This window comes from Cottoperca gobio, chromosome 1 (assembly GCF_900634415.1).
Source record: "Cottoperca gobio chromosome 1, fCotGob3.1, whole genome shotgun sequence".
In the NCBI taxonomy this organism is placed as follows: domain Eukaryota; kingdom Metazoa; phylum Chordata; class Actinopteri; order Perciformes; family Bovichtidae; genus Cottoperca; species Cottoperca gobio.
Genome location: NC_041355.1, coordinates 9,684,313 through 9,703,058, shown reverse-complemented (window position 1 = coordinate 9,703,058; position 18,746 = coordinate 9,684,313). Strand labels below are relative to the sequence as shown.

General features: G+C 41.1%; 1 protein-coding gene across 11 annotated transcripts in view; it reads left to right on the top strand.

The window, feature by feature from the left end:
• LOC115006662 (amyloid-beta A4 precursor protein-binding family B member 2-like) overlaps positions 1-18,746 on the top strand; it is a 45,849-nt gene that overhangs the window by 1,101 nt on the left and 26,002 nt on the right. For all 11 annotated transcript variants that reach the window (XM_029429108.1, XM_029429099.1, XM_029429089.1 and 8 more), the window contains exons 2-4: positions 14,754-14,860; positions 16,517-16,583; positions 17,725-18,746. The exon at positions 17,725-18,746 is cut by the window's right edge and continues 43 nt beyond it. In XM_029429108.1, the coding sequence (XP_029284968.1) occupies positions 16,565-16,583; positions 17,725-18,746 (1,041 nt within the window). In that variant the 5' untranslated portion in view covers positions 14,754-14,860; positions 16,517-16,564. The remainder of the gene's footprint in view (positions 1-14,753; positions 14,861-16,516; positions 16,584-17,724) is intronic.

Here is an 18,746-nt window from a genome sequence, read left to right as displayed (position 1 = left end):
TAGTCTTAGTTATGTAAAAGAACAACATAAGAGAAATGTTTTGGACATATATTAGACATTTACACAGAATACCCACAAAACAATGCAATTGACATTAATTCAAGTAGTTGCAAGTAACACTATGTAAACAAAATATCAAAGACAATTAAAGAGAAAAGGGCTCATTTTAAGTGCACTTCAGAACATAGCCTGCACATTACACACAAATCAAGAGAAGTGTGAAGTGTTTCACTCTTAGTGCATACATAGGCTAAATAAAACACAAATTCTGATTACGGTGTGTAAAAGAATGTACAATTTGAAAGATTAGAATTGAATCTATTAAGTATTTTAGATTTAAAAATTAAAATATTCTTTGAACTATGAAGCCCTTAACATTTGAGGCGCTAGAATGAGCAAATGTTTGGCTGCTTTGCTTCATCAATAACAATAAATCAATGAACACAATTGTTTTCCAATAATTCTATATCAATTGACTGATCAGTTGACTAAACGTTTCAGCACCCGAGGCCTGACAGGTCAGTGGATGCTATCCTTTTGTTCCCATTCAGAGATGCTCCATCTCCTGACTCATGGCTGTATCCTATGTCTTGTCCCATGTAGGTCTCTGTACTGAGAAACAATTTAAGTAATAAAAAGGTTCATTGTGACACAAACAAGTATAAAGGAGGGTATTCTCTTGACTTGTGCACATTACGTGGAATACTCTGGGGCAATAGGACGTGCAGGTCCCCAGGGGTGAGGCTGAGGCTTGTATTGGTGCATGGTGCTGGCTGTACGCAGCTAGCTAATTGTTTCCAGCCTTGCTCTGGTAGTTTCTGGCAGGCCATTGAGATAATACGCCTGTTTGTTTTATAAAAACATGGAGCCAATTAATGGCTTGTTTATGTCGTGTGATTTAAGGAATCTCGAGAACGATTTAAATAACGGTGCTGTTTTATTTTCTCGGAGGTAGGGAGGGCAGAGATACACTTCAGATATATTCTGATTGTGCATGAAGACATTATGGGACAAATAATTATTGTTGACTTTTCCTTTTTAAAACCATTCACTTCAGTTAAGTGCTCATTAACTTTCCCAAGGACTGGATATGTTGTGTAGTAAGAGTGTAAGAACTTGTGAAAGTGCTAATGTATTATACTATAGTACTATTATTACTTTGTGTGTCTGTGGAGAGAGAAGGAACACTGAAGTTGTTGACAATAACATGACTTGGCAAAGGACCCGTCTGCTGCTTTTGGAGTGCACCACTGAGGTTTCTCTCCCTCCCCACCTTTCCCTCCTCGTGACACTGTCTTTTTGCTGCATTTGTTTTGCAACACATTTGCACATGTGCTTTTTTGTGTGTACAATTAGGAGGTGTGTTCATAGAGCATACTTGTCAAAAAGCACAATGAATGAAACCTGGGTGGGATAATGTCATGTCATTTTACTATGTAGTGTACACACTTTGACAGCCAGTATTCACTATTTCAGGCAACGGTTGTGGGGATTTAATAAGCTTTACACTGTGGCATTGGTTTGCTAAAAGTATTAGTGTGAACCACAAGAATTAATGTGTCACTGACTGTACCACCAGACTAGAAATGGTGCACTGTCATCCTCTCTCCTTCTCAGTCACTGCCTGCCTCCCTCCCTCTCTATCCTTCCAGCCGCCTCGCCCTGCTGGCTTGCTCTACATTAAGACCTGGCCACGGTCTGCGTGCGTGTGCGCGTGTGTGTGTATAGAAACATGATGTCATTGCTAATTGCTTAGGGCTCTCGGGCTGTTAAGTTAAGGTTTATATTTTGCCCCTCTCCCCCTTTCTGCTCTTTTTTTCCCCCTCCACATCATTACTCTTTCCCTCTTTATTTACTCTCCTCCCTCTGTAGCATTTCTATACCGGAATTGCTGAGTATGGAAAAAGTGACTTGGACATTTATGGGCTGAGTTTAGGGCCAAGCACTGCAGACTGTTTTTGTGTCTTTATTTGTGCGTGTGTGCGTGTTTGTTTAGCTTTGGTGTTATGAAAGTGCCTCAGTTTCAAGATGGCCCCTCTTCTGCTGAAGTAGCTTCTATCACAGAGGCAAAATATAGAAGACAGACACACATTTATTCCTACAGTGGACATGGACAGAAATAGCAATTCAGTAATGTAAGCTGTCACCTTGTGAAGCTGTGTGAGCATGTCAGACACCCAAAAATACCCCACCATATCACAGCTAGCCCTAAAGTAAGTGCTCTGTAGATTGGATGTAATTATGTATGAACAGACTATAGTTTGATGTGTGTGTGTGATGTGTGTGTGCTGGTGGAACTTTCTTGCCTAGCAGCACCAACCTGTTAGTCTGTGTGTGGTCGAGGTCACGCACAACAGCTGATGAGAAAGGAATGGTGAAAGTGTGTATGTGCGTACATGCTTGTGGGACAGCGTGTGTGTTTCTGCGTGGGTGTGTGTGAGCAATCAGATAAAGAGTATGGAGATCCGTTATCACTACTCTGCTTCCCCTGTGAAACAATACCACTGGTCCGCCCTTGACCAAAATACTGTGTGCGTGTGTATGTGTGTGTAGGCATGTGCATACTTGTGTGCAGAGTCTGACCAGATTGGACAGATGAATGATGAATTAAGGACAGCAGATAGTAGATTCATTCCAGGCTGTCAAGTTGGCAAGATAACCAGGCTGCAGTTTGTTTTTGTGTATGTGTGTGTGTTGCCAATCTTTTTCTCTAGCTCACTCTCTTCACTTTCTCTGTCAGCTTCGTATCGATGCCTCTCAATAGGGTTATTGTGCCCACTGTCAGGCAGGCTGCAGTGTGTGTGTGTATATCTGTGCATTGTTGTTGCAGGGAGCAGACAGCCGTGAGGTGTGTTTGAACAGAGAAGGAGCACAGAGGCCCTGTTCATCCTGTAGGGTGTGAAACTGAATGATAGGGCCCCTGTCTATCTGTCTGTCTCACTCTTTCGGTCCCCCCCTTTTTTTTCTTCTCCCACATGCTCCATCCTCATCTCCTTCTTTAGCTCAGTTTTGCATTGTTATCTTTCCTTACGCACACACTTTTGTATGTGTGTGTTGTGTAAAGTGTCCACTCTTGGCCGCTATCACTGATCGACTGTCTTCTTGCTGTCAAGTCTGCCTTGTGATCGGATTGTTAGTATGCATGTTATTCTGCCTACAAATTACTTGTGGAAGCAGGCGAGGACGGACACGTTTTCCACTTTAAAGGGGAAGCTACACACGCTAACACATGCACACACTTTCCCACTCTTGTTTGTATGTTTCTGTTTCTGATGTTGGCCTTTCCACATCGCTGCACTATCACACGTATACCCCCATCACTCCCAGTTCAGCTGCATAAGGGTTTTTCGGCCTCTCTCCCTCTCTGCCTGTCTTCTCTCACTCTCTCTGACTCTCGAACACATCGTCACAGACTATGAACGTGATGAGAGAGGCTGTAAAGGCCCCCAGGTGCCTCTGTAAATTGGCCCACTACAGCGAGTTCAAGGATTTCTGCTGAGCTCTGTCTAAAACAAGGATGGACTCAGTATTGGTAGTCTTCTCTTATCTTCTATCTTTGATGCATTCACCAGGAACACTTAAGTAGATAGACAGATGTTCAACTTTTAGCAGCCAACTCGTATGCATAATGAATATGCTGGAAAAAGAAGCCAATGGCTACAATAGCAGGATATGCTAAATGTTAAATATTTGCAGCAATTAGAAAGAATGCGGTATTCAAAACATCTCACAGGCAATTCAAAGATTGCTCGATTTAATCGATTATTTGTCAACCATTAAATTAATCTGCAACTATTTTCATGAAAGATTAATCTGTTTGAGTAAAAGTACAAATGATCTTATTCCAGCTTCTTACATGTGAATAGGCTTCTGGTTTCTTTACTTCTCTATGCAAGTAAACTGAATATCTTTGAGTTGTGGACAAAACTAGACATTTGAGATGTGATCTTGGGCTTTGGGAATTAGTGATTGACAGTTTTCCACATTTTATAGACCAAACAAGATAATGAAAAATAATCGCTACATGCAATTACTGTAATGCCGTCAATGATTAGTGATTATTATAATGTTTTTTGCTAATTCCACAATAATCATTACCTGGTAACATATTTAACTGGGTTTACATAAACATTCATTGTGTTGCATTTTTCACAATTATCTTTGGATTGGCTGTTTATATTTACCTTGTTACTTTGAAGCTTGGAAAAGGCCGTAATGCTTCATTATGTTTACAACTTCTTCAATTAACTTTAATTTGGTACTGCTAAGATTTTGTGGCAAACGTGTTTTTGTAGTTCACTTTTCTCAAAGCTGTTCAGTTGTGACCAATAAAAAAATTGTAAGTTTTTAAGGCCTGGTTTACGTGGGACCACTAATTGATTCGATACATTGCTTGTTGGTCTTGGTCTTACCCTGGCACCTACTACATAAGCAAGTGAGTTTTGTTTAAACTGAAAGCATTTCAAATGACAGTAGTATAATTTAGTATACAATAAATATTCACGTTCTTTGTATTTTAGGTGAGGTGACTGTGTTGCAATAAATCCAAATGCAAAATGTCAGATCAGCTGATCGACAGAAAATTAATTTGGAACTATTTTGGTAATTGAATATTTGTTTCAGTCAATTTAGAAGCGATTTTCAAGAAAGCTTTTCCTTGTTTTCCATCATTGTTAATTGAATATCTTTTGAGTTTTGAACTGTTGGTTAGACAAAACAAACACTTTAAGGATGTCATCTTGGGCTCTACATTTTGATTGCTGTTTTTCCCAATATTTCGACATTATGTAGGCTACATTTAATGATAAATCTATCAAGAATAATCAGCAGATTAGTCTTAATTGATAATAGAAATAATTGTTAGTTGCAGCCCTAGTTAGTCAAGCACTGAGTTAACCTTTCCTGGTATGGTAAAACTGACCAGGGTTTCCCCCAACAGAAGTGCTAAACCACGCAGATCCTGATGCATCTCATCTTGTGATCAAATCTCACACAGTATATGGCATTTGCTGTATGAAATAGTATTCTTTCAATTAACCTTATAGGCCAGAGCCTGTGAATTACATTTCATTACATTACATTTAGCTGACACTTTTGTATTTGTAGTGTATGAAAGTCATTCCTGTGTGGTGAATGCACAGGATGACAGGGGATAGGAATGTTGAATCATGATCGCAGTCATTGTGGTGATTTGGGTTCCTGACCAGATACGTTCCTTGTATTTACATCATATCCTGTGGTGGGAGTAATAATAAGTTAACATCTGTGGTTGAGATGTGATGCAGTGATTCATACAACTGCAATTAAAAAACAACAACGTTTTATTAGTTTCGCAGACTAGAATTTAAAATTAATTAAATAGTGTAACTGATAAACCACACAGTGCTGGAATTTGCCTCTTGGCTTTGCACTGACTTGGCAACATGAGTGGGGAGGCAGCCATGGCCCTGTGTGTGTGTGTGTGTGTGTGTGTGTGTGTGTGTGTGTGTGTGTGTGTGTGTGTGTGTGTGTGTGTTTGTTTCAAACATTGGCGATGCAGTGCTGGTCCACTGGCCGTGGTCAGCTAGTTGTATCATCCCCGTCCAAAAACCAATGCCCTGTCAGAGAAGAAAGCTCTGCTAATGTTGGGAAACAACAACGATAACTTCCATTGGTTGGAAGGGAGAGAGCCAGACAGAGAAAGCGACGGCCATTGTGTGAGAGGAAGAGACGACAAGAGTGAGGGTGGGGATGATTTGGAGGGGGAGAGATCATTGCAGTGGTGTCTGTGGTTCCTTTGGCAGAGACGGGACATTCCTTTTCTGATCAGTCATTCTGTCTCTCTGATATGTTTTCTTTCCTCACATCTCTTCTTACACTGGTCCCTTTTCCCCCTCCCCACTCATTTTCATGTCTCTGCTTCTTACTGTCTTCCTCTCTTTGACATAGTCATTTGGCTAATAAGTCAAAACTCCCCGCTAATCAGATCAGACGAGGCTGTGATATCATTGCAATCTTGTGACATTACCATGGAACAGCTTGCCACAGGCTTTCTAATACCATGTGAGATAACAAAGCCATGTTAAACTCCTCTGAATCTGAGTAAGAGCTGTGTCTTTTGTGTCTAGACTTCCCGGTCCTCTCCGATGTCCTGTCACATCTCAGCTATATATAGGATCCACAGTCTCTTAACTGCTTCTACCCTCGCCTTAGATCCGACAGGCCTTTTGTGCAAGTGCTTGTCTGTGTGTTTTCACCGAGAAAGGGAGAAGGGTTTTTAATAAAGATGCCTGGCCTCCATCAGTACTGAAAAAGACAAAAGAGAGCATATCAAGCAAAAGAGAAGCAGAAGCTCTAAAAAGAATCGCTATGAATCGTGTTAAGAGAACTATTTTTGCTGATGAAAGAAACGATAACAGCTTGCAGTTTAATTGTACAATTAGAACCCTAAAGTATGTGTATGTTGGGGTGAGTAATATTCAATTTGACAAAAAAGAGCAGTTTTCTAATTGTAAGAATCCCTATTTTAATTTCAACATCTATTAGTGACAATGCCTTGCAAAGCTGCAATAGTTTAAAGTTTTGTTTGGAAACCATTTATTGACAAATGTTGACAATTGCTGAAATGACAAAATGCAACTCTTGGCTGTTTTCTGGTTAATGTGCGCCCTGCAGGCATGTGTTTGTTGTATTTACACACACACACATCACTCTGTATGATTTTGATGTTTGAAAAGTTGGAGAGGGGACTGTGTCTTTTGTGAAGTTTTAAAAAGACCAACACAATGGCAGGTCTTATTCTAGATAACAATCGAGGTCATCACATCATTTTCAGACAAGTAGCTAGCAGCTTGCTCGTTAATATTCGTGTTTAAACGACTGACAGCTTGTGGGTACCGAACAGCAGTTGGATCCTACCAGTTAAACTTTGGAGCACATCGTATTTCTTAAAAAGCGTATCACTTTGAAAGAGCTGATTTATCTCCTGAGGTTTCGTAGTTGTGAAGCAACTCATCCTACCAGTCTTTGAAGCTAATGTTAGCGCAAGTGGCTAAAGTGAATAACAGTGTCACTTGGTGTTCTCAGTAAGAACTCAAAACCTTTACATCGTCCAACATGGCCTACCAGAACTTTAGGTCAGTAAGTATAAACCTTTTTAAATATCATGATCATTTTTTTAAATATTTAAGTATACCAATCAATGTAATATTAAGCAAAATGTGAGCTTAATAAATATTCTTGTATAAGGAATAGTTTGGGCTGCTACTCTAATATTTAAAACATTAGTCGAGTAGAGCCCCAGTATACATTTTCAGTATAATGTGAATAGTGAAGTCTGATGGAAAGTGAGGACATCGTGACTCGTTTCTGTTCGCTGCTTCAACGCCCTCAACCTCCCCTACTGTCCGGTGTGATTGTGTCTCAGCAAACTGTCGCTGTCAGCAGCGAGAGATGCTCCGCTTCACGCTAGGATTAATTAACTGAGCTATGACCAGGACGCATACTTTTTATTTCTCCAACTGTGTGGAAAAAATCTCATATTTTCACATCTGTGATGATCAAAGGGATTAAACCGTGAGTCTTGCATTAAAAACACGAGACTTGTGTAGGCTGTTGTAGGAGTTTAGTGTGCGGTGACTGCTGTTCAACGTTCATTAATCTGAGTGATACATATCAGACTGTATACATTTCTCATGATTCTATAGGAGGTTTATTGAAGAAAAAACATCAGTAATAATATTGGGTCTTTATAAAAACGGAAAAGTATTTTTAGATAAGAAAAAGCAGGAACCAATAGCACTTGACAAATTAAAATACAGACGTGGCTCTACTTGTTGTTCACTGACTCTACTCCTGGCACAGCTTGTTGCCTTCAACTTCGCGTCCAGGAAAGAGCTGTGGTCTCATTACGGCAAAGTCTCGCAGAATGCACGACTGGCTCATGTGTGTCCCACTGTGGCAGCAGGATTTAAGGGCTGAAATGGGACTTCCCTCTTCTCAGTGTGTTTAGATTGGTGTCAGTGTGTTCGTGGTGTACTCTTTCTCCCCTCCCTCGACCTCCCCTCACCCACAGGAAAGAGGGGCTGGGTGAAGCGGGGAGGAAGAGAGGGGGGTATCTGGGAACGGGGGAGGGGTTACCACACACTCGCTCCCAAGTTTGCCAAAATCCAGAAAATCGTCTCTTAGCTTCTGTTTCTGAAATGTGTCTTTTCCACATCACAGGATTTCAAGTCTGTGAACGTATGCGTGTTGAGATTTCTGAGTCTGTTACGGAACCCTTTAACCTCTGTCACCCTCAGTCAGGATAATCCGTGTGTTCCATTGCTGCTTTGTCTTTTACTCTGAAAATGTCCTGTGTCACAAACGGGCAAGCGTTAAGATTGTTGCAGATAAATGTCGTAACTTTGTAAGTAACTTTGTAAGTAACTTTGTAAGTAACTTTGTATGGTTCCCAGGTGACACATTTTTATTTAAATGAATGCAATAAATATGTATAGGCCACTCACTCTCACCTTGTTTGTATTTCATTGTTGCGCCCTTAGTTTGCTCAGGGTCAGTGAATGCAGCTTGTACAAACATGTGCTCACATGTGTGTTGTCTGCTCCTTTTCTTGACCAATTAGTCTTTTTGCCCCCAGTCGCCCTGAACCACCCACCCACCCAAAAAAGAGACATGCCTGAGATTCTTTGGCACACCCTGAAAATTCCTCACTGCTTTCCTTTCTTTTGTGGTCTTTTTGTCTCTAACTCTCCCGCCCATGGAAACCACGCCAGCAGAAAATGATACCTTGTTAGATGTATGTATACAGTACATTGAGACATTCATAAATTCCCACACATAGATAGATACTTTATTTATCCCGAGGGAAATTCAGGAAACCACCAGGGAGACTTTGTAGGTCTCTGGATGTCTGTAGTGTAAACTCTTTGTCTATACAAGTGGAATTATAGTGGAGCTATTTCTGTCTGTCCTTCACACTCATTATACACTGCTGCTGCAAGGACGATGTATGGGGCATGGGACCATGCTCAAACTATAGTGCTCTCTCTGCAAGCAATGCCTGTGTTAGTGTGTGTGTGTGTGTGTGTGTGTGTGTTTGTTTGTTTGTCTGTACACAAGATTGTTTGTTTAGGCTGCAGTCTCCGTCAGTGTTACTTTGTCTCTGTTATTTCCCGTTCTTGACAATAAAAGGACACACACACACACACACACACACACACACACACACACTGGGCCTCCTTGCTGTTCTACCCTTCCGCTGTTATTTTGGAACCAGATTGTGTGGATGGCGATTGTTTCCTTATTTCCGTAGACCCACATATAGGCACATACACTAGGGCTAGGCCATAAGGAGAAAATCATATATCACAATTATTTTCTTCCAAATACCTCCCTGACAATATTGTAGGGTTGACCATTGGTGCTTTACAAAATAAGATTTTTGATAAATAATCATCAGTAATGTGGTTGTAATGACTGAGTGGGTAAAGGCAAATAATAGAACAACCTGGTAAATTCAGAAAATTATTTCATATTCATATTAGATTATCACAAGATAATGGTTGACCAAAAACAGGCACACAATTGCATCAGTCATTTTTGTTAAATAATAAATAGACAGTAATACATAGAGGTACACATAACCAGTTGAACAACTAACAGAAAGCTAACAAAAATAGACATGTTTTAATTAAAAAAGTTAAAAACTACGACTGGAGTTTCATTCCTAATATCGTTTAGGACTTTATTCCGCCGTTTTGAAATATAATTGCAAATGCTGCATCACCACTTTTCTTATGACTATGGCTCTGATCACCAAAAAAACCTGCAGTTGGTGATCTGAATGAACAAATAGTTACATACAACAACAGGGAGTCTGCAATGCAGGCTGGTCCCAAGCCATTTATTGCTTTATATAGCCTACAATCAAAAGGGCTTAAAAAACAATTGTCATTAATAGAGGGAGCTAAATATGCTCTCCTTTTAGTTTGCTCAGGAGTCTAGAAGCAGAATAAAAAATAAAAAAGTTTTAGCCTGCATTAGTATATATTTTATAATAGACTGTATAGACATAGTGGTTGGAATGTGAAGCGCTATCCAGCGACGCTAATTTTTCTTTGGTTAGCACTAGCAGTCTTGCTAAATTCTCAGCCCTGTAGTGAAGTAGTTTGCAGCTAAATAAGGATCCGGCCCACTCTGCAGCCAATGAAAATGAAGCCCTGAAAGATCTGGGAAGATTGCCTGCTATTTTACAGCTGGCTTACTCATTCATGTCCTGATCCAGAAGTGAGAAAGAAAACACACGGTTGCGTTTTCTATTCTGCATGCCTTGCCTTGTTGACATGAATCCATCCATTTTGTTTTAGATGGCCCTTCCTTTTAACTGCGACAGTTTTGCTGTCTTGTCAGTCTTTTTTGGTAACAGATGGGGTTTCTCAGGAGCAGAGGGGGAGACAAGAACAGGAGGGGAAGAGTGGCTGTAAATCAGGATTGAAGAGAGAAACGAGTGGTTTTATGAGAGTTTACAGACCTTCTTCACTTTTAATAAGAAAAGACAGCAATTCTCTTCTAGACAAAGGAAAGGGGAGGTGTGTGTGTGTGTGTGGGGGGGGGGGGGGTGTAAGAGGTAGAAGATGAATATATTGGAGGCTAGGAGAGGAAGGGTGGAGGAAATGGGCAAGAAAATGGGATAAAGGAAAGAGGTAAAAGTCAAGTGGGATTAGCAGAGGAACTAGAATGGTGAGAAACCTTGAGGGCAGGAAGGAGGGATGAGAGGCCTATCAAAATGTTGGCATGCATCCATTTGGCATATGAATTTAAAAGCAATCCGTCTCTGTCTCGCTCAGTCCAGAGTCTGGTAAACGCCAGTGGTTACACACAGCACACACATAAAAAGGAAAGAGAGAGAGAGGTGTATGGAGTGTTTGCAGCTGCTAACTTCATTCTTGGCGGAGTCAGACCCCCCAACATACCTAACCCTATACCACACTTTCAACACACACATGCAACAGCACACACTCAGTGGGTTGGCCAGTGGGTCAGGAGTCAAAGGCCACTGTCATGCTGTGACACATCCTAGATCTTATTACCAACCGTGTGTGTGTGTGTGTGTGTGTGTGTGTGTGTGTGTGTGTGTGTGTGTGTGTGTGTTGCTTTAAGTGTGTGTTTTTAACATGGTGGGTCTGCGGTGTGCATTTAACTGTTTACAAGTGAGTCCATGTGGAAGGTTCACCCTCATATTTACTATTCACGTGTATATTTGTGAATGAGTATTGAACTCTGTGTTTTGTCAGGGCCAATGCTGCCCTGCCCACAGAGGGAGGAGCCCTGTCATTATGCTTAGACCCCCTCGTCTGCAGCAGAGGACTGCAGGGAGCCCTTCGTGGCTGCTGAGGCCCAAACCAGGCACTTCGATCACTGTCATCCCATGCAATTTGAGGCCATATCCAGATGTAGTTGGTATTGAAAGTTACGGTTTTAGTGCATACTTGCTGCTGAACTGTAGCCCCACCCACGCAGAAACGTTACATTTTGCATCTGTCTGCAGAAAAAAGGAATGTTATGTTAACTTTAGAGCAGTCTGTAGTTAGTGTTTGGACAGTAACACATGTATGTTGTTTTGGCTGTGCTCCAGCACACTGGGCGTGCAATAAAGCAATCACTGTGAGGTTAAAGTGGTAACTTAAAACGGCACCTCAACCGATTTTACACATCAAAGTGTGTTTACAGATATCAGCGAGTACTACTGCCTATATGAAAACAGTTGTATCAAGGCTTCTGTGACTCCAGAGGGAGCTGGGTGAAGTCTGATGAATTGCCTCGGTTGAGATTGAAGACTATGTATAAAATGCTCTCCGATTCCGAACAGTATACTGTATATACTGTATATACTGTTTCGTTAATATGACTTTGAACACCTTTTATACACCCGTATCACTTACAATGACTCTTGTACTAAGGGTAGGTTAGTAACCTCGATTAGGCATACCACATCCAACCTGTAATGCCAGGTCAGCAGCAACGCGTCATGGGAAATGATTCATGCTTTTTTAGTGTATACACCCTTTCATACAAATACAATCTTGCACACACAAACACACATGTTCCCAGGTATTCAAACTTGTTGCAGCAGGATTCAAGGAACCGAGCATGCCTTGTAATTTTAATCCCTGAATGCAACAATTTTATTGCTATTTTCTGAATCCCTTTATAGAACATCTTTCATTCCTTGCCTCTGTCCTTGGCAGTTTTCATACTTAAGCGCTTTAGATTGTTATTTCTCTTGTTTTGTATGTGTTTCTCTGTCAGGTGTGCGTTTTCACAACATCAGTAATTCCTAAAGACTTAAAGACTTCTGACATGATATCTCTCTTGTAGCCACTGCTTAAACCATTAGAGAAAATACATTACAGTACACACAGCTGGTTCGAGGTCAAAATTATACAGCTGCTCTTCAGATTTTTTTTTACTACAGTCTGTGTAACACCTAGTGTTTGTTGCCAGACAAACCAGATGTTGTTGGACTATTATGTCAATAAACGGTATGGGCTCAATAGACTGTTATTGTGGCAGATCAAGTGTTCTTCAGTATGGTGGATAGAGTTACCTGCACCAGTCAAGTGATTCAGCACTCATAGAATTATGCACTATTCATAATTTTGAGTAGTTCCATAAACCTGTAAAAATATAAAAAAACAGTATGCAAATTGTTTCTTTTGTTCCTTTAAAGCTGCAGTTGGTAACTTTTTGTCCTATTTGTTGAAACTGTCACTATGTACTGACAATTAGTGCATGAGACAGATTATCTGTGAAAAGAAATGTTCTCAGCCTCCCTCCAGTGCTACTAATGGCATTTCAAAGATTCCTGCGCGACCAAATGAAAACAACCAATCAGAGCGGAGGAGTCTCTAACGCAGCGTCCATCACTGCTTGTGAACTCCTATCAAACTGTCAAACTAGGCAGCGCCGGTCAAATGTGAATCAAGATTATGTTAATGTATTGACAATTTCTCGCCCTCAAATGCATTCAGAAACATATTTTAGACTATTAGTGTAGTTCTGTGTTAGAGACTCCTCGGCTTTGATTGGTTCTGTTCCTTTGGCGCAATTAAATCATACAAATGCCGCACTGGGGGGAGGCAGATCTGTTTCATGCACTATTTTCAGGATTAATGACAAAAAGTTATTTTTATTAAAGTTACCAACTGCTGCTTTTTATCTCATCTCTAAATGTCCACATCCTGACTGCATGACACATGGCCTGATGTTCTGATAATTCTGACTTTCAGCGGCTTGCACGATCAACAATGGTTTATACTGTAGTTGCTCGGTTTCGTTACGACATGATGGGACCGATTGATTAACGGCATTCCACTTTGAAATCAAGCATTCAAAATGAGACAAAATATAGAGCTAGGCTAATCTAGCAACATTATTTCTTATTATGTATTGAAGGTGACAAACTGTAAAACACTACCTCTCCTTTAGACCGTCAGGAAAGCAACAGCCCACAGAAAGTATTACATTTATCTTGATGGATTAGGGATTATAATGCTTTTCTTTTCTGTTCTGTCCACTGATTAGAACTCCGTTCTCAATGTCTTGCATATGAATCACAACACACACCACAACTACTACAAGCGTTATGACCTTCATGTAAATCGCAATAAACAGTACATGAAGTTCAAATCATGTGGAAAACACGTGTTGTTGTTGTCAAAGACAGCTGCTGTGTGTGTGTGTGTGAACCAGCACAAGACGTCCCTACAAATGATGTCAGTTGTTATGTGTGCACACTGATGTTCATTGACATTTAAGCCAAAAAAAAAAGGAATGAAATATGTCCAAGGATTAAGATATGGTTATTAAAGGTGTTGGGTTTAGTCCTTATGCTGGAAATTGAGCACTTTTCTGTAAAATATGCAGTGATTTCTGTTATCGTGCAGACAAACGAGAGGAATTAGTGTGGGGTAAATCTACAAATGCTACAAACACACTTATCAGTTTCGGTGTCTGGGCCAATAATGCTGACTGCTATTGGCATTTGAGGATTTGCCTGATTATCAAACCCTGATGATTTGATCATGATGCACTCACATGTCTGAATGTTGCAATCATCAGCACACATTTGCTTTCACAGGATTGTGTAATAATAATTGATCAGATCTTTAAATGAGGTAGATTGATTAGATCTTTAAATGAGGTAGATTGATTACTACTAATTTGAAATGATGTCTTTACAATAGTCCGTGTCAGCTGTTAGTTGAGCTACGATCCATGTGATGGGATAACATTTCTTCCAGCTGTTACAATTTTATCCCTCCAAATCATTCCAGGTGTTTTCCAGCCCCTCAGCCAGGGATAAGTGGAATTTTATGGTTAACTCTGATGATGCTTATTATATTTCTCTCCACTACTCATAGTGGTTGTGTGTTGGTGAGAATTGTCCACGTCCAAGTCTTGACTGCACTATACAGTAATGTGCGTGCGTGTGTAGGGAGAGTTTACAAGTCTCCTGTGGCATTAAGTTTATGATGGTTCCAGTCAGCGAAGGGTTGGCAAGACTGCACCAAAGAAAGAAATATGAGCTCTATACAAAATGAACCTTATGTTCACACACACACCTTGTGTATTAATGTTTAATTGGGGTTGTGAATAATTGATGTGTCTTTATTATTTGTCCCTCTGGTGTCCTGCAGCCCTCTTTCTCGCTATGTCCACCCTCTCTCTCTCTCTCGCTCATTAATCCTGTTTTATGTTTGTCTCTCCCTCAGGACACGGCTGCTTCAGTGAAGCCCTCGTGATTGGATGAAGACAGAACCACTGACTACCAGTATGGGCGCGCTACATTCTGGAGTTTCCCACAATCCTTAGTTCTCTGGTAAGAAGCAACCGTAAAATGGCTTCTTTCAAATTGGTATGTTTTTAACATAAAAATAGACTTTTATAAACCCTACACGCTTTCATGAAATAGTTGGTCTTTCTGTCATAACTGAAAATATAACTGCTTTCATTATGTACAAGCATTGCTATTGGTGTTGTCCATGAAAATATGGGATGTTATTTAGCCTTGTTAATGATATGGTAGTTCATCATTTTAGAGCATCTTTTACCTAAAGAACGACTAAGCTTTGCTAGAATGCTAGGCAAAGCTAACCCCAGTGACTAGAACTCTTCTGCTTTGAAGCAACTAAGAGCACATCTAAATCTAAAGTGTACCACTTGAGCCAAATTAGAGTCTTATTGTTGGTTGGATGAATTTACTTAACAGATAATATCATATCCAGGTAGGCAACAACTGTCCGTGTGCCGTTCCCCCCTTCATTTGTCAGACAGACGCCATCATAACAAAGACCGAAATTGGCTTGGTCGACACTGAATGTTGCTGATGAGTGTTTTTCTGTTATCGCTCCTACGAATCGTCCTCCTTGCTCTACGGCTGTCAGACGAGCTCATTCATACAAAGTATGAGGGCAAGAAAAAACTAGTCAAACAAACAGATAGTAGCCTAAATAGATTATAAAAAGCAAAGGGGCAATGCTAGCCTATCATACAACAGCGGCTAGAGTGGTGATATTTTAAGATATTATTGTCATATACTCCTTTCACATGTGCACTGCAACCCTCTCATCAAGACATTACCCAGAGGAGCTGTATGTAATAAAGTTAATCATTCGGACCGGACATCAAACGGACTTTACCCTGCTAGCTACCTAGTACTGAGTCCGTGTGAGGTCCTATTGATCACGTGTGTGAATAGAGCCGCTCATTCTCCGGAGAATTCACAGCACACGGGTGGGCGTGTTGATGACATTTCCATGCAACTGGCGTAAAACCAACAAGAAACTAAACATCAGAGAGTGAAGAAGAGGGGTCATTTACACGAAAACAGCAAGAAAGATGTCCAGGTAAAGGCCTCCTAAATCGTCCAGACAAAGTCGAGGTACAACAAGAGCCTCGGTTGTTTATGACCAAAGTACGAGTCGGCTACGAGACCACGATGTAATCCACGCCATGCCGTGCCTCCTGCACGATCTACCCAGGGCCCACCCCTCGCATAAACCAAACGTATTTAAAGTAAGTGCGAAAGCTTCTGACACAGACGCTACATGGAGAAAAAACAGCTTTAGAAACATCCCAAAGAAATCGGGGAGCACTTTTTTGATGACATGCTGGGGTGAAGCACCCTGCCACAGGGGTCCAAACACTGGCCTCCTGTACATTCAGTGGCTCATCATGTGATACAGTACAGACGATGTGCATAACACGAGGAACAAATCTTCACCAAACAGTCTCCATGAAATAAGGACTTCTCTGTTTATGCACCTTGAATGTCTCTGTTATCATTTCTATAATTTGAAGTTTGGAGTCACTTCACTCCCTTACAATGTTATGCTGTCTCCATAGAAACCAGCTGTAGTTGGGTTCTACATGGATGAATGTGGTCTCTGGGGGAAACCCAAGAAGTACTCGGGATTCTTTGCATTCTTCTTCTGATCATTATTTCACTTTTGTTTTTACTCTCTGTGGTGTTCAGATCAGCAGCTGAGTCTACTGAACCCTGAACCGTGACCAGCGCCGGTCTATGACTGACCTCCTGACAGGTACAACATACAAGCACATAAAAACACACACACATGCTCACACACATGCTGTGTTCAGTGTTCAGATGGAATGAAAACCTCCATACTAACATCTCTTCATGCTGAGAGGTTCCCCATCCCTGCTCTACAGCAATATCTCTCAGGAATGTAAAAGATAAGCCTGGTAGCATTCTATATTTTTGTTATTGTCAACAAACTCCATGAAAAGGCCAAAACCAAACCTGAGTTATTCCTTTTTTTTAAATACATTCTAGCTTCCCTACCTTGTCTGTGGTTCTCCTAAAACAGCTGGGCACTGTAATTCTTTGCAAACATGACTCAAACTGTAGTAAATAGTGTTGTGTTGTACTATTTTCAGCTGTGGATTTACAGAACCAGGCTGAAAACACTTCTATATACTCCACCAGGCTGTGGCGACACAGGCAATACTTGTTAGTAATTGTTAGTGGTTTGGGTCTTCTCATGGGAGTTATTTAAATCTGTTCTGTTTAAAACGGCATAATAGGACCAGACCTTTTTAGGGATGTTTTAATGCATTCAGTAGACTTGAGTTGACCTCTGTCTGATTAAAGTGCTGTTATGGTTAATTACATTCCAATGATTGTGCAAACTAAAAGAAAAACAGTTGCATCATTTTTGATCTACTATTGTGTATATATATTTTTCAATTAAGTTTAAATAATAATAATAAACACTGTAATTTTTGTATGCATGGATATATTTATTTCCTTTTGGGTTTTTGAACTGTTCTGTAAGTTTCCTCATACAGTGAGCCAATAATGAATATTTACACACTTGTGCAATATTTATAAACATCTGTTAATAGTCCATTTGATGCCATAGCAGTTCTTTATTGGTTCTATGTTTAACTTAACATAATATTGTATTCATGTTGTACAGTCAATATACTTTACACTGTTTGCTGCTGCAAGAACCATATCCTAATACACAGCACCTGTCTTTTGCATTACAATGCAAGAATAGCTGTTATTATTCAAATTGCAGCAGTAGTAAGTAAGCAATGAGACACCCTCTCTGAATGCTAATCCCAACAGTGTATTGTGTTCATGTTATCGCATTTGTGGATATAAATGTATTATAAATGTGTTCACATCCTGTTCCCCATCGCTTCCTCTTTCAGGTGATCTGTCTTGTGCCGCGATGATGTCGGTAGATGTGACCAATCGCAATGGCCCGACTGCCACGCCTCCCACCTCACTCAGCCTTCGCTCCTCACACAACCAGCTGCTGAGCAGTGATGTCATCAAACAAGGCTCCGCTACACCGCCCAAGTGTCGCAAAAAGTATGCACTTACCAATATCCAGACTGCCATGGGCCTCGGCGAAGCAGCGCCATCTCCATCATCACCGTCATCACCATCACAGTCTTCAACACCCAACAATCCTAAACTAGCAAAGAACGGAGTGAACCAGCTTCGTAAAGCAGGTCAAGATCACAACAAAAACCCAACCGGCCCTGACTCGACGGACCTGGAGTCCGAAACTACACCAGATGACCTCAATGTCAACACAGTTGAGGAGAATGACAGTCACACTCTCGCCAATAATGATCGAGAGGATGATGTCATTGAGCAAGACGTTGAACTGAACTCAGACACTAGCGCTGACGCAGAGCCCGAGCAAAAAACTGAATCAGACATAGACTGTGACATTAACACAGCCGTGGAGCTCAAACTGAACGGCAACACGACAGATTTAGACTTTGACTTGAACATTGAGACAGAGGAGAGCGATGACATCAGCATTCTGTCGGAAAAGGAAATGATGTCGAAGATGAAGATTGAGGAAGACGGAGATGAGGTGGTAGTGGAGGAGCAGGAGGATGAGGAGAAGAAGCCTTTACTGATGATACAAAGGGAGTCCCCTGTGAAGAACCACAAAGTGTCTTCAGGCCTGGAGCTCATCTCTGACCTCCACTCCAACCTCAAGCTCCTCAAATCAGGCAAGGACTCTCCGGTGCCTCCTCCTCCCTCCCCACCTAAGCAAGCCAGCCCAGAGGACACGCCCCTGCTCTCTGTGGCCTCCGGCTCCTCGTCTTCCTCCTCGTCTCCAGAGACGAAGAAGGACAGAAGGACGGGGGCAAAGACAGACTGTGCTTTGAACCGCATCCAGAATCTGAACCCCAGTGACGAAGAGTTGAGT